The sequence below is a fragment of the Crocuta crocuta genome, unplaced genomic scaffold, assembly GCF_008692635.1.
Source record: "Crocuta crocuta isolate KB4526 unplaced genomic scaffold, BGI_CrCroc_1.0 scaffold258, whole genome shotgun sequence".
In the NCBI taxonomy this organism is placed as follows: domain Eukaryota; kingdom Metazoa; phylum Chordata; class Mammalia; order Carnivora; family Hyaenidae; genus Crocuta; species Crocuta crocuta.
The window spans coordinates 2,451,812-2,468,503 of NW_027532842.1; the positions used below are offsets into that span (position 1 = coordinate 2,451,812).

The 16,692-nt window shown below is 44.6% G+C and overlaps 1 protein-coding gene across 1 annotated transcript in view; it reads left to right on the plus strand.

Annotated features, from left to right (window-relative positions):
- FLT1 (fms related receptor tyrosine kinase 1) overlaps nucleotides 1-16,692 on the plus strand; it is a gene marked incomplete at its 5' end in the record, with an annotated part of 150,185 nt that overhangs the window by 23,223 nt on the left and 110,270 nt on the right. Inside the window, 7 exons of the mRNA XM_077745413.1 lie at nucleotides 2,069-2,193; nucleotides 6,323-6,485; nucleotides 6,587-6,723; nucleotides 9,802-9,976; nucleotides 11,137-11,254; nucleotides 13,522-13,691; nucleotides 14,329-14,488. Of these exons, the coding sequence (XP_077601539.1) occupies nucleotides 2,069-2,193; nucleotides 6,323-6,485; nucleotides 6,587-6,723; nucleotides 9,802-9,976; nucleotides 11,137-11,254; nucleotides 13,522-13,691; nucleotides 14,329-14,488 (1,048 nt within the window). The remainder of the gene's footprint in view (nucleotides 1-2,068; nucleotides 2,194-6,322; nucleotides 6,486-6,586; nucleotides 6,724-9,801; nucleotides 9,977-11,136; nucleotides 11,255-13,521; nucleotides 13,692-14,328; nucleotides 14,489-16,692) is intronic.

Genomic DNA, 16,692 nt, shown 5'->3' on the forward strand with positions numbered 1-16,692 from the left:
AGGGTGGGGACACAGGAAGGAGGTCAGGAGGCCTCCAGGCCTGGCTCTACATGTGTTGCTTCACGTATTTACACCTCTGTCTTCTCATCTGTAAGAGGAAGGTTGTTGGAGAGCCCTTCATCCATTTTGTTCATTCATTTGTTTGTTTGTTCATTCATTGATTCCGTACACGTCAGACGGGGATGACTACGGTCTGTTTCCTCTCCTCTAGGAATTCATCATCCAGTGTGTAGCCAGAGATGTAACCTGCCAGTTCGGCGTCCAGTGTTTGACGTATTGTTGTGGAGAGCGAGCGCTGGGGGTCTGGGGGAAGCCCAGGGGGTGGGCTGGGCGGAGAAAGGGTGTAAGGAAGGGACTGGCCCAGCAGAGCTTCCCGGAGGACAAGGAGGAATCATTTAGAAATCTAGGGCATGTGAGCTGGGCTGTGATAATAGGGTCTGTCTAGTGTCGTGTGTGTGTGTGTGTGTGTGTGAAACAATTCCATCTTAGGCAGCCTACAGCAGTGTCACCTTTTTTTTGTGGGGGTTGGGGGATTAAAACTACAGGAATGTAGTGTCTCACATTCTAGAAACCCACAAGTTGAAGCCAAGGCGTCAGAGGGCCATGCTACCTCGGAAACCAGTAGGGGGACCCTCCCTTGCCTCTTCCTACCTTGTGATAGTTGCGGGCGATCCTTGGCCTTGACTTGCAGCTGTCCCTCTCCAGTCTCTCCCTGTGTCTTTACATGACTTCTCCCTCCGACGTCTATCTCCATAGGGCCATCTTCTTATGGCCACCAGTCATACCAGAGTAGAGGCCCCCCGTATGTAACTGATCATTTCGTGGGCAGTGGCTCTGTTTGACCCAGATGAGGTCACATTCTGAAGTCCCGGGGCTCAGGACTTCAACATTTTGGTTTTGGGAGGGAGGGGAGGACCCAGGTCAACCCATAACAGGCTCATAGCCACCATCTAGTCTAGGCAACCACTTGCCTACCTCTTGCTCTGTTTCTTCCCATTCTCCATTCAGCTTCCAGAGTGAGCTTCCTGAAGTACAGCAAGCAGGTGGGGGCCTCATTGGGTCTTTCAGGGCCAGATGGAGAGAGTTAACACTGGAGTTCTCGCCATCTGGGTATGTAAGGCTGGAGCCAGGGGCAGAAGATGGGAACACAACGACTCTCGAAGAGATCATGAAATGTCAGTGGGGTCCGGAGGGCCAGGGCACAGTAGACTGTGCGAGTGTTTCCAAGGCATGTGATGCTTGTTCTGGCCCCCAGGGAAACCACAGGGAACTTGAACAGGTGGTTTAAATCCATCTGGCCTCTGAGACTTGGCCAGATGCCATACTTTTTTAAGGGTGGTATTTTGGTGATTGTCTAAAGCCTTTTCTAGACCTCTTTGCATGCACTGGCATGCATTGGGCTATTAGTAGATATGTAGTACATTCTAAAGACATCTAATATGCCTGTGAAGTAAATGTAGCCTTCAACACTGCTTCTCCAACCTTTCCCCTTGCTCTAAGCAGCTCAGAGCTTCTCATTCCTGATTAGTCTGCTGGGAATGGGCTGGGAGTCAGGCTTCTATCATTCAAATGCTAATCCTCTCTCCAAATTGACACCTCTGCCTTACCTCTGTCTGCTGTCATCTGTGCTCCGAAGTCAGCTGACCATTGCACCCCGGGAGGGGTGGGGGTGGCCCTTTGATTACTTACAAAGGCTCCGGAGGGCACTTCCTGACGCACTTAGCATCGCTGTGGTAAGAAGTTTATGCAGAATATTTTCCTTGCTTGCTCCCTGCACTTCCGCGGTTTTTCCCATAGTGACCTAAACCCACCGCTATCGCGCCCACATCACAATGGCATATTAAGGCATCAGGGGCAATATGATCCAAGGCCAAGAACAGAAGAAGGAACCTCGTTCGTTATTGAAGCATTCTTTTCCTGGGCAGAAACAGAGGGCCCAATTCAGAGACCAGGACGTGAATTTTACGGATTACATTACGGGGGACCTTCATCCAGCTGTGGTGTCTGCGTGTTCTCGATAACAACCATTTATATATATGTATTTTTTTCCCATTTTCTTCTCATTCAGATACAGATAGACCTTTCTTAGAGATGCACACTGAAATACCTGAAATTATATATATGACTGAAGGAAGGGAGGCCATCATCCCCTGCCGGGTCACGTCACCTAACATCACTGTTACTTTAAAAAAGGTAAAACCGAGCAATTCTTCTCTCAGATGGTCTTTCCTGCAAATGAGCACAGTGAATTAGTCATTTTATCACTCTGGAATGATTTTCTTACAGACATTTGGGCTGCCCCGGGGACTTTTCTGGAACGTCTTTTTATTATAAAAGCTAAGTGCTAGAAGTCATACCCATGCCTGTATTTAAATGAAATAAAATAACGGGGACATAAATCGGTGCGAATATAACGAAAGAACTAACATCGTGGAAATGTTTCTATATTGCAACAAGCCCAAATGTCTGCAAATGTGGGAAAACCCATTCCTCTTCCCTCTGTGAATTAATAGCTTGGCAGAGAGTGGTTAATTTAGTTTTTTGCTGAGGACAGAACTATGAGACAGATGCTTATTTAGTTGGGGTTGTGAAGTTCCCAGTAACAAAAAGCTTATCTCCTGCTGGGCATCCAAACTTAGCTGCTTAGGAAAAGGAAAAAAATGAAGGAGAAAGAAAGTTATACTTGAGATTTTTTTCCCCTTCATATCGTGTTGTAAATTATGCATGTGGTGAAGGAAAAGATTTGGGGTAGAATCTAATAAAGACAAAAACTAAGATGTGATGTTCCAGCTAATTCATTGGCAGTAAGAGTTTGGGAGTCGACCAGGGTTAAAAGTCGGACATGAACTCCCCGAATGGGAAGCTGTGGTGGGCCCTAGGAGGTTTGAGCTTTAAGAGGAAAAGTTGAGGCTGTCCCAAGGCAGCACATAGCACCGGTCACCACATAGTAGGTACTCAGGAGGTGTGTGGTGGTGGCGGTAGTCGAGTTGGAAAAGTGGAGTGGTTTTTCAGTATCACTGTTGACCTTGAATCCTGGAAGATGATGGAAGTGTCATCTTCACTTGCATTCCCCTACATTATTGATTTGCTACAAGCCCTCAATGTAGTCTGTCGGTGACAGGTCTGGGCTTCCATTGTATCTGTGTATCAGCACCAATAATTGAAAAGCAGTATATTTCAGGGTTCGAAATGCCAGAGGAGCTAACCCAATTGGTGGAAAGAAAAACTGAGGTCCTGGAGTTGAAGACCCCCTCCCGCCAAGGCCACAATGGGCAATGGAATCCATATCTTGACTTCTCCTTCCATGCCCTTGCTGCCTTTGCTAATGGCTTCACCTGTTCATACAGGTGAAGGACCAGGGTGGTTAAGAGCAGAGCCCTGTGGCATGTTGCTGGATTCTTACCACCCAGCCACTTTACATGCTGAACTAACTGGCAAGTTATCAATACTCCCTCTACCTCAGTTTCCCCACTGGAGAGAGAGAGGAGTGATTACAGTAGCACCCACCTCACATGGGTACTAGGAAGTAGCTGAGGTGAGGCATTTAAAGCACTTAGAACAGTTCCTGTTACAAGCTGAGCCCTCATTCAAGGGTATTTATCTAACACTTTAATAGTTAACACTTGGGGCGCCTGGGTGGCTCAGTCGGTTAAGCGTCCGACTTTGGCTCAGGTCATGATCTCATGGGTTCGAGCCCCACATTGAGCTCTGTGCTGACAGCCAGCTCAGAGCCTGGAGCCTGCTTCAGATTCTTTCTCTCTCTCTCAGAAGTAAATGAAACATTAAAAAAATAGTCAACACTTGACTGATATTCCAGTGATCCTTATTATCAAGCATGGTATCCATTCCTCGTAGTTTGAGGTAATAATTGCTATGTGATTAATATAGCACATGCCATGGGGCTCTGGAACCTCTCTGTTTCATGCAAGTCCCCTGCCTTTTTTGGTCTGATGCAGATCACTTACCTGTTGAGAGAACCATTCCCAAATTCCCACGTGTACAAATTTGAGGGGGAAGCTTATTTTCTCTCTTTTTGTACCTGAGATCATAATACACACAAGAAAGGGAGAGAAGCATAGTGTGGTCATAGAGGTTTGCGTTTGCCGCATATATATGGGAACGATTCTGCGTATGTTGCCGTAAAGTTAATATAAGATCTTTCCCTTCCGCTTCTCCTCTTAACCCTTTCAACTTGCCATCCCCTCCCTCTCCTTTTCCCATGGCCAGCAGTGGCGGAGTCAAGGTCACCTGAACACAGCCTCCCCGTACAGTCCTTTCTTTCAAGACTGCTCATCCGTTGGCCTCTTTATGACACACGTAGCCACCACCATAGCGGATGAGCTACATAGTCTTTGCTAATTTAGCTCTTGTCAACTCTGAACAAAGTTTCCTTGTCAATGGAATACCGTTAGTGGCAGTAAGGGTAGATTAGAGTAAGAGAAACTTAGTCTAAAACCTTAATGGAAACTTGAGTATATTTTTCAGTTGTGCCGAGGAAGTCCATCGGCAAACCTTTCTTTTACAAAAATCCAGCACATGCTTGTGTTCAGCTATACTTTTTTTAGTTTTATTTTTTATTTTGAGAGAGAGAGCCCTGGGAGGGGAGAGGCGGGGGTGGGGGCGGGGAGGGGAGAGAATCCCAAGCAAGCCCAGCACTGTCAGCATGGAGCCAGACACCGGGCTCGAACCCACGAACCATGAGATCACGACCTGAGCAGAAACCGAGAGTCAGACGCTTAACCGACTGAGCCACCAGGCACCCCTGGGTTCACCTACCATTAAAGCATCAGAAATTTCAATCCCTGACTTCAGTCTCTGAGCACTCCCCTTAATAATTTGCACCAAGTTAGAGGAGAAGCTTCTTTTTCTCCCACTTAGCATTCCTAAGTTTGCAGATAGGATCATGATTTACTAAAACATGAAGTGCATCCTTCATTTGCGTGCAGTTCCTCAGAAACAAGGCTGCAGCTCATTTCAGAGTTAAGTAACACTCTGGTAACATGGACCAACACAGACATACTCCCTGGGAGAGGGCACTGGTGACTTCTCACATAGGAATTTCTGCCATAGAGTCACAAATCCCAGCCAGATTAGCTCCTTCAGCAAGCAATATAAATAAACGATAAATAGATGAGCGATGCAAGGTGTACTTCTTTTTTTTAAATTTGTAATGTTTATTTATTTAGAGAGAGAGTACAAGCAGGGGAGGGGTAGAGAGGGAGGGAGACACAGAATCCCAAGCAGGCTTCAGGCTCTGAGCTGTCAGCACAGAGCCTGACATGGGGCTCGAACCCACGAACTGTGAGGTCATGACCTGAGCCGAACTCAGACGCCTAACCAACTTAAAAGAACATAGAAAAGATCTGAAACTTCTTCGGGGCAGTTTGGCCTTTCCTTTATAATCTGTTGTGGGAAGGTAATCTGATTCCCCCATCCCCCTTTCCTAGTGGGGGATAGGTCACAGGGGTAGTCAGAGCGCTCTTTGTCTGAAATTGGGCTGGCAATCTGGCATCAGGGGAAACCACTCAATATGAAGCAATATCCCTCTGTAGAGCCTAATCTCAAGGCGGGTTGTTTATATCGCAGTCTTTAAAAATAAAGTCCTTGGCGTCCAGCAGAAGGCATCAGGGCAAACCGAATCACGGATTCCTTTCTTCTGTTTGGACTCCTCGTGTTCGGGAATGATTCTAAGAATCTGAGAGCACTTCATTCACCACAGCGTCTCTGGCCTCCGCATCTGTTTGCAGCTGTGTCCAGTGTCCGTTTCGTTGGACCTTCCCTCCCAGATGATAACCCCAGCGAGCGCCAAGTTCATGCTGTGCATCTCAAAGGACCTGGGATTACTTACAGAGCCGTTAGGGCAGCCTCCTCTTTCCTAAATCATGCGAAATGGGAGGACAAGTTATGGCTTATTAAAAGCTCCGGATGATGAGACTCAGGAGGGTAAACTGGCAGACCCAGTGGAAAAACTCCTAAATGGTTTCTCTGTTGAGCCTCAGGCCGGTCTATTCCAGGGATGATTCCCGGAGGCCAAGTGATAAGGGCTCCCACTGGAAGTCTGACGTGACGGCCGGGTCCCTCCTGGGTGGGTTCGGCTTGTTGCTGAGGCTGATAACGAATTACCCATAATTACTATAATTTATCATAATCGTGCGTGTCTTGCCACATGCGAAGAGAACTGTAAAGCCAATTAGGACAAACTAGAGTTTCTACCCGTCCTGTTTTCATTGTAGGTGGAAATGACGTTCTCACAAACTATCGGTCGAACAGTATCGCCACAGTGCGAGTACGATTTTGTTAAAGCACGTTTCTTTCTTTTCAGTTTCCCCTTGATACCCTGATCCCTGATGGAAAGCGGATAATCTGGGACAGCAGGAAGGGTTTTATAATAGCAAATGCCACGTACAGAGAAATAGGGCTTCTGGCCTGTGAAACAACAGTCAACGGACATTTGTACAAGACAAACTATCTTACCTATCGACAAAGTAAGTGGGAATTCCAGAGGCGTGGATGTAAGCTGGAAATGCTCCAGCTTGATGGAACCTTGATTTAAAAAAAATAAATCTCTCATTTCTTATGCTCGCAGCCAATACCATCCTAGATGTCCAAATAAGCACCCCAAGCCCAGTCAAGCTGCTACGTGGCGACACTCTTACTCTGAACTGTACAACCACCACTGCCTTGAACACGAGAGTCCAGATGACCTGGAGTTATCCTGGTGAAGTGAGTGACATTTTTTCTGTTTCTCCTGTAGGGCGGTATTTATTTTTGGCAAGTGAAATGCCACTGAGTTTTTGAGGTGGGAAAGACCAGAATGTTCTGCCTCCTGTGGCAGCTTGAGTCAACAAGGAAGCTGTGGGTTTGTCGGGGGCGCTCTCCTTGTCTGACATCCCGGGAGTATGTAGGCACAGATATGGTCCTTTGATGTCTGGAGGTTTTGTTTTGAAGTGTAGAGGCTGGTATTTCTGTTGCATGATTCCGGGTGGAAAAGGGGATTGTTTTATCCTTGGAAAGTTTCTCTGGGATTTAGAGATGAGAGAGAGATTTATCACTAGATGCCAGGCAGGAGCTATCTTTTGTAAGAACAACAATAAAAAGTTGTTGTCGGTGCATTAATTGAAGATACTGGCAGACAGTCAGGCACCTGATTGGAGCATGTTTGGAAAAGATAGGTATTACAAGCCGGCCATCCAGTCCTCCCGTTTGTGAAGCGACAAAGGGGCGGAGCTGTCCTTCAGAGAAAACAAGAAGAATGAAGACCTAAGTTGGGTTTCCTCATTCAAAGCAGACATCCCGGCGAACAATCGTTTGAAAACGGGTAGACGGGGAATCTACGATCAACAGTTGAGAAACTTGAACTGTCGCTGCGGCACCCCTTTGCTGTGTGTTAGTATGATTTTGGCGGCAGAGCCCAAGCACAGTCATGTGTTCTGCCATTGAAACTGTCCAATCACAGAGTCAGTTTATGATTAAATTATGTGCAACGGATGAGTGCATTGGCCCCAAGCTACTGTTGTTTTTCATCGAAATTTCTTGCCATGGAAATAGAATAACTCCGCAACAAAAAGATGTAACAAGTACCATTTAGGAACACAGCAAGGACTCCTCAGTCATATTTTCTAGAAGGCAATGTTGTTTCATTTAATAAAGATGCTGTGACTTGGCAGCAGTATTTTCTGGGGTTTGATAGAAATCAGATATTCTCAATAAACACCAGGAGGGAAGAAACTCTTGCCCTGTCAGTGGCTCTACTCTAAGGGGGTGAGAATACATCTACTGACTGCCAGTTACCTTCTAAGGTGGCGCTGTCTAGTAGAACTTCCTGTGATTGAAATATCTTTGCTGCCTAATACAGTAATGACTAGCCATGAATGGTTAATGAGCACGTAGAGTGTGGCTGGTCTGAGTAAGGAACTGGATTTTTTAATTTAATTTAATTTTTTTTATTAAAAAATTTTTTAATGTTTTTAATTTATTTCTGAGAGAGAGAGAGACAGTGTGAGCAGGGGAGAGTCAGAGAAGGAGGGAGACACAGAATCTGAAACAGTCAGCACAGAGACCGACACGGGCTTGAACCCACAAACTGTGAGATCACGACCTGAGCCGAAGTCGGACGCTTAACCCACTGAGCCACCCAGCAGTGTGAGCAGGGGAGAGTCAGAGAAGGAGGGAGACACAGAATCTGAAACAGTCAGCACAGAGACCGACATGGGGCTTGAACCCACAAACTGTGAGATCACGACCTGAGCCGAAGTCGGACGCTTAACCCACTGAGCCACCCAGGCACCCCTGGATTTTTTTATTTTAATTTTTTATGTCTATTTCACTTTTTGAGAGAGAGACAGAATGTGAGCAGCAGATGGGCAGAGAGAGAGAGAGAGACAGACGGACTCTGATGCAGGCTCCAGGCTCTGAGCCATCAGCACGGAGCCTGACACGGGGCCTGAACTCATGGACCGCGAGATCATGCCCTGAGCCGAAGTCCACACTCAGCAGACTGAGCCACACAGGCACCCCTTTTATTTTAATTTTGACAGCCACATATGGCTGGTGGCTACAGTGCTAGACAAAGCAGATATCGGAAACCAAGGATCAGCTGTTTTCCAAAGGCAGAAACACCAATGTTATTGAACATTGGGAAGGAAAGCGTTGTCTAAGGGAGAAGACAGAAGTAATACTTACATAGAGTTGCTGAAAACCCTGCGGTCTATTTAGGGGACTGATTCTCTGATTTTTGATGGTGTGGTTGACCTTGGCTACTGCTGAGAAGGGAGAAAATGGCCTGACCATGTCTGTCTGTTCCAACAGGACAATACGATGACAGGTGGGTAGAAGTTTCTTACACATGGTACAGAGGAGCGCTGAGTTCAAGACCCAAAGACCAGTTCTGCACCTATGTCTTTTTTCCATGCCTCCTCCTGGGGAGGGACAGAGAGGGAGAAAAAACATATTAGGTGGTATAAAATGTAATGCTAAAAACTGGGGGCGGGGAAGGAACAATTAAAGGAAAAGGCAATGTGATCTCATCTTCTCAAAACCAGGAAGGAGTCATTGTGGCCAATTTGCACGGCTGAGCCTCTGGGCCCTCTCTCGGCTCTCGGTCTTCCGTGAGGCGGACGCAGGACAGCATCGCTCCGCCGCCACCGCCAGCATGGTGGCTGAACTTGTAGATGGCTTTGCACGTCCTCAGATCCACTCGGTGTGATTTAGCCGAAAGTGGCGAGAGCATGGCTCAAATAGACCACGAACCCGGGACGATTGCAGCTTAGTACGCGTAGCCAGACTCCTGACTGTTTCCCTTGTTTCTAGGAAGAGAGCGAAAGAAAACCCACATGGTGGTTTATTAGAGACACAGTCATTAAGCCAGGTACTAAAGGTAATGATTCCCCAGCTAGTGATATCTATGCCCAGACAACCAGTTACTGGTTAGAGCGCTGTGTGCTAGAGGGAAGGCACTAGATTTACCCTCAAAAGGCCTGAGTTTCCAGCCCCCTGTGGTCTCTGACACTCATTTCTCCACTTGTAAAAGGGCAGCAATACTGCCCTTCTCCCTGGGTGGTTGTGAGAACCTCATGAGATCGTGTATATGAATGTCCATCCAGAGAAAACAAAGCGCTAAAGGAATGTCACTATGTCAGATACTTGAAACGCATCGAGACAGACTGAGTTCCCAAACATCTTGCCCTTAGTTGGGTTTGCTTCTCGGCAGAAACCGTGGCCGTCCGTCCTGACCTGAGAAATGCTGTAGCCTTGAGCGCGAACGAGGACTGTTTCTACATTTATTATACGTTTTCTTTGCAGACAAATAAGAGGGCTTCTATAAGGCAGCGCATTGGCCAACGCGGTTCCCATACTAATGTGTTCTACAGTGTTCTTACGATTCAGCATGTGCAAAACAGAGACAAAGGACTTTATACTTGTCATGTGAAGAGTGGCCCGTCACTCAAATCTGTCAACATCTCAGTGCATGTATATGGTAAGCAACTCGTCTTCTGCTTTCTAATCACGGTGGGTTTGGGGACAGGCTCTATACAAATGTACATTCTGTTTGGGCCAAGAGGCACCGTGTGCTCTTTAGTACTTTCGAATTGGACAGAGAATCTTTTCCTTCCCAGTATACTGTGGTTAATAATTCAGTTAGATCATGTTGTAATCTATATTAATTTTTTTTAGTGTTCCATATGAACAAGCCAGAAAAATATGACAGATTTACCTTTATTCTATGGGGAAAATCTGTCAGGTACCACCAGGATTTAGAGAAATGAAAATGTGGTGTGATAAATTACTTAGAATTGATGTGATTTCATCCCTGGTGTTAGTCTCAGGAAGTCCTAATGTTGTTGCTTAATTCCGGTAGGCAAGATCTATAAAGAAAATACTTAAGCTTCTTTGGAGTCCTTAAAAACCTTACTTATTTCCACTATTTAAAAGGAAAATGGTGAGGGAGAGAATCTGTGGAACAATTCTGGCAATGGCCTTTGATAGTCTTCTTTTTTTAAAATTTTTAATGTTTTTTATTTTTGAGAGAGAGAGAGAGAGAGAAGGAGAGGGAGAAGGGAGGCAGAGAGAAGGAAGGCAGAGAGAGAGAGGGAGACAGAATCCAAAGCAGGCTCCAGGCTCTGAGCTGTCAAGGTAGAGCCGGATATGGGGCTCAAACTCACAAACTGAGATTATGACCAGAGCCCGAGTCAAGCTTGACTGACTGATGCACCCCGGCGCCCCTTTTGATATCCTCTTGACTTTCTCCAGTAGATTTTTTAAATCAAATCAGTTATTTTAAGGTGTCCAAAGACTTTGTTCCATTATACTCACATGGGGCAAGTAGATTTTTTAGAAGTATCTATACTCTTCTGTTCTTGCGATGTGGGTATCTGAGGTGTTCTACTTTCTGTTCCCTGCCTCTCCTTTTCTGTTTTACTTGCAACCATTTGATGTGAAAGTATTTTCACTGCTTAGAGTGCTTCTGAATTCTTTTGTTTGTGGATCAATATTTGGGCTCATCGATAGTCTTGATTAAAATTCAGCTCTGTTTAGTCACGGCTTGCACCTTGAATGAGTCAGGGATTTGGGTTGTTTTTGTCCTATTCAAGATAAACATAGTCTTTTCTAATCTATTTATCACCTCTCCTTTGGAAGATAAAGCATTCATCACCGTGAAACATCGAAAACAGCAGGTGCTGGAAACCGTTGCTGGAAAGCGGTCTTACAGGCTGTCTGCGAAAGTGAAGGCATTTCCCTCGCCAGAAGTCCTATGGTAGGACCATAATTATTTCCCTATCAGTTTAAGATATGCTGTGCAAGTGGGAAGATGCAGGAGCCCAGTGCCTTGAATTCCTGAAAAAAAAAAAAAAATAGCAAGATAAGGTCCCCAGAGAGCAGTAGAAAGCAGAGAACGCTGTGGATTTCTGGGCTGGCTGGGAGGGAGGTAGACCTGCCTGGAGGGTCACAGGACAGAGCAAGAGATTAGGTGAGTGTCCCATTCACTCCCTGTGACTACTTTCTGCAGCTTGAAACCTCCCTATGATGTCAACGTCCTTTGAATGGAGTGTGTTGAGCAATGGATAGGAAGCATCTTGAATATGTCACATGCTCTATTAACCCTGAAGAAGTGGGCCCTTGTAATGAGGATAATAATTCTTTTATTATCTGAAAGTAATTCTTTTATCCACAGCTGGGATGAAAGTTCCAGCCTTGTTTTAAAATTAAACAAACATTAATAGAGACAAGAACTTATTCAGTTGTAGAGGCGGGCGAATGGACCTACTTGAACTAATTAAGTTTTGGTTTTTTTGTGGGGTTTTTTTGGCTTGAAGTTTGCATATTCAGAAACTCCTGAGGCAGGTTCTTTTTTCTGTTCGCACAACACCTGATATAAAACAATGTAATCTGTTTATAATCTGCAGTCATTTTGTGAAATCATTTTCAAACGCCAATATCTTTGGCTCAGACCATTACGTTTTAAACAAAGAGTACAGTGTGAAAACCGATTAGGAAAACAACCCAGACAATATAGAAGTGGTACCACTGTGGAATTACCTCCACCGGCCCTTATTTTGCTTTCGATAGCATGTGATCGCAGTATTTGTTTCCAGTTTCCTCAAACAGTTAATAGGGAGTTAAAGAGAAAGTTTAACTCGGTGCTCTGCCCCTCCGTGCCGTCACAGGAAAAGAGAGATATTTTGTTTGTATTATGATGTACCAAAATTCCAATAGTACATTCCCCATGAGTGTCCATTATCCCTTCAGAGGAATTGAATCACTCTAGGTGATACATTCGCTCTTTCCAAAGCATCTGAGAGCATCCCCATCTATTAATTGGTGCCAATTTCTTCAGTAACTATGTAGCCAGGACCTAAAACGCATATACCATGCAGCTTTGAAAACACTGATTGACAATGGGAAGCAATTTAAAGTAAACTAAGATGCTATTTGCAGTCATAAAGTAGAGCATAGTCATGTGGACCGCTTCAGAACCAACACCCAGTAGGAACGGAAATTTGCCTGCAGGACTTGCGTGGATATGAACTGTTACCATTTCCGATGTTCTGCCTTTATGCAGAACACAATAAATTAACGGATTTAAAAACACCCAGTAAAAGAGCTGTGCAGTGTTATGAACTCATAGAATTTTAGAGTTAAATCTTCACAAAACTCAAGAAAACTGGGAGAAACCTCATGCCTCCACGGACAAGCCAGATGCGCAGAACAGAGCGGCTGAGTGGAGCCAAGCATTGAGGACTCCCGACTCCGGGTTCTGTTCCCAATTGCAGGATGTCTAGGCCTTGATATGTTTAAAGTAAAAAAAAAAAAAATTAAGTTTTGTATCTTTTGTTTGTGAGTTTTGTGCCTTAACTATTCTTCCTCTGGGGAAAAATCTGGATAATCTTGGTTTCACTATAGTTGATGAAAGGGACAACTGGGGTGACCATTTATTCAACTAATAAGAACTCCACATGAGACCACAATAGAAAAGTCTATTTTTATTTTTATCTGGAGAAATGATCTAGTTGATCTGACTTACAATGGCCCTTGTACCGCTGATGAAGCCTCATGGAAAACTCGGAAAAACATCTGGATGGGATCAGCCAGTGCTTCTGGGTTAATACTTAAGTCGCATGGTGACCAGCATCCCTGTGGGTACCTTAAACCATCACTTTTCTTTCTTCCTTCAAGGGACTTCTTCCTCCTTGCCAATAAATGTGAAGTGTGTCTCAGTTTAGTTTTTCTTTAAGTTTTTTTATTCATTTAAGTAATCTCTGCACCCAGTGTGGGGCTCAAACTAATGACCCCGAGATCAAGAGTCAGGCACTCTTCCAAGTGAGCCAGCCAGGTGCTCCGTGTTTCTTAGTTTAAAAACCCCACCTGGCTTTACTGGAAAGTTAGAGACTCAATTTTTTCAATGAATGCTGAGATGAAAGCCTTAGAACATAGCCACTTGAGCTCACAAACGTAAATGACAGTGTTCATGTGTTATCCGAGAGGCAGTGTGGAATGACCTCATGCCCATGCCCTTAACCACAGGTTAAAAGATGGGTTCCCTGTGACTGAGAAATCAGCTCGCTGTTTGGTTCATGGCTACTCACTAATCATCAAAGATGTTGCCGCAGAAGATGCAGGAGATTACACAATCTTGCTGGCAGTAAAGAAGTACAGTGTGTTTAAAAACCTTACCACCACTTTAATTGTAAATGGTAAGTTTACCGTTCCTACCTCGTTCTGGTTCTGGGGAGGAGTGAAGTTCAGGAAAAATTGTAAGTCAAAAGGCAATGTGGCAACATCAAAGGAAACAAACTTTTAAGTATTTTATTTGTGTATTTGTAAATGTTTTATTTTTGTAGAGCAAGAGAGAGAGGGAGGATGTGCAGGGGAGGAGCAGAGAGAGAGAGAGAGAGAGAGAGAGGGAGACAGAGGCTTAGAAGCAGGCTCTGTGCTGTCAGTGCAGAGCCTGATGCAAGGCTCAGACTCATGAGCCGTGAGATCATGACCTGGGCTAAAGTCGGACGCTCAACCGACTGACTGAGCCACCCAGGTGCCCCTTTTAAGTAATTATTTCAAAAACCACATATGCCCCCATCAAAATGATTTCACATCTGCTTGTTGTCTTCTGTAAGCAATAAATTTTTTTATAACCATAATCATGATGTACATACCATGGAATCAATTCTTTACTGTTATCAAAACACTTCTACTTAAAAAAAATAGCTGTAATGCCGACAGATATGTGTTTGTTTCCCTGACATCAAAACCGGTAAGAATGCAGTCCTTTGGGTTGTGACCCGGGAGAAAGTCACTGCACAGCTCTTGACTTCCTGTTCATCTCCCTTCCAGTGAAACCCCAGATTTATGAAAAGGCCGTGTCATCCTTCCCAGACCCAACCCTCTACCCTCTGGACAGCAGACAGAGCCTGACGTGTACCATTTATGGTATCCCTCAGCCTACAGTCACGTGGTTCTGGCGTCCCTGTAACCATAATCATTCTAAAGCAAGGTAAGGACAGTTTACTTCCTGACTGACTAACTCTCAAATACTTGTGAGGCCTGGACTTGTGATTCTTCAATGGACAGAGATGGAAGTTTGAAGACGGGGTATGCATCCATATTTGGGGCAAAGTCTTCCCCTTGCCTGGGAAAAAGTAGGCATTATCTACTCTTATTCCTTACTCATTTCTAGCCATTTCATCATTTTTCTCTCTAGTTTATAGTTTGGGGGGCACAGGGACAGAATTAAGGTGGCCTTGTGAGCCTTTTTTGGAAACTCAGATTTGAACTCCAGTCTCGTTTTCAACTGAGAATCCCCAGGCTTCGGGTCATTCAGCTACCTGCTTCTCATTTTGTGAACATTGGATACGATGTGAGATCGTCCCTGCACTGGTGATTGCTACTCATGCTCTTCCATTCATCTGAAATGCACTTCCACCCATTTGCTGCCTCCTGAGAAGTCCTTCCTTCTCCCCTAAGGCTTAGCTTCTCCGCTGAGAATGCTCCTAACTGCCCCATTCAGACCCCTTTCTCCCTCTTCAGTGTGAACCACACCCCGTTCACACCCTTGTGACTTTGCCAGGTGTGCGTCCATTCGTCTTTCCTAACCCTGAAACTGACTGAGAGCACCTCTGTATCTTTGGGGTGCGGTGCCCATAGTAGTCGATGCTCACTGTGTATTTGCTGAGTGGATACATCCCTACCTTCTGGTCATCATACAGGGTTTCCTTGCTTCCTGTTGATGACAGCCCTGTTTGCTCTTTTCCCATTTTTGTTTAGTCTAGAGGAATGATGCTAAGGACAGTTCATGGGAGCCGATTTGAAGAACAGGAATAGAATCAATAAGTGCAACAATAAGATATTATTGAGCCTGCCCAAGAATGATCATCCTGCTATAAAATTAGCTTTATTGCTCTTAACTCCACTTGTAGAGTGTTGGGGGAAAGTGCTATTCAAAAAGAAAAAAACAGAACAAAAGAATTAGCTTGCTAAACGCTAAGGAAGGCACAATGCTAGCACAAGTGGAAGTAGCTGTTCGGTGTTCTAGATTCTCCCTGCAATGTCAGCTTTTCTTCATCTTGTGTTTTAATCCTTCGTGTAAGGCCTTTTATTCTGAGAGTGAAAGTTACTCATGAGGTCTAGGGCTCCTGAGAAGTAGCTGTTGCCACACATGTCCGGATTTCTTATCTGAATATCATTTTCATTTTCTAAGAATAGAAATATGGAGAAATCACAAATCTTGACTTCTTCTTTACCACTGTGGGTATTAAACCCAAAACAGAGCGGGATCTACCGAGATCTTGTATGATTTTGCGAATGTAGGGGTAGGCGTACATATTTGTGGATCCGTTCCCGTATTTGTGCTAACTTGACATGCAAATAAATGAAAAATAAGCTATTCAGAGAAAAGCATAAAGTGAATTTTCGTAGAATAACCTCGTCTTTTATAGATGTTTTTAATTTTTGTTTTGATAATAACAAATCTAAAATTTCAATCCTATTTAGGATAGACCTGGGAACTCTGTGAGAAAATAACAATTGTGAGGGAATGTTATATTATAAAGCTGGGTTTGAATAATGCTATTAAAATATGGTTTGGCACCTGAGTGGCCCAGTTGGTTAAGCATCTGACTCTGGATTTCAGCTCAGGTCATGATCTCACAGTTTGTGAGTTTGAGCCCCACATTGGGTTCCGCACTGGCAGTGTGGAGTCTGCTCGGGATTCTCCTCTTTCCCTGCGCCTCCTCAGCGCTCTCTCAAAGTAAATAAATAAACTTTAAAAAATGTATTTGGGGAATGAAGTCAACCGAAGTAAAACTTTGGAGACATTAACTCCCTTGCTCTCTGATTTCTTTGTGGTACCGAGCTCTCACTCTCTTTGACTTCTCTCAAGTCTCGGAGCAGTGCTTCAGCTCTTCAATAAGTGTTTGTTGACCATTTCACGTACTGTCTGTTCAAGGCATTTTTTAAACCGATCACAAGACAGATCAGAAACAAAAGCTTTAAGATTTTCAGTGATGCTTCATTTAAAAAAAATTGTTGCTTGAAATTATCTGCTACGAATTGTGCACATCCACCGGAAGTTCTCATAGTTTTTTCTTTAGTTGACAGACTGAGTGCCTTACGTGGGTCAGGCCGAGATTGGACTTTTGCTGGTTAAAGCAGTACATTTAACTTAGAAATAGTCGAGAAAGATCTACGGGAGCTTTGCAC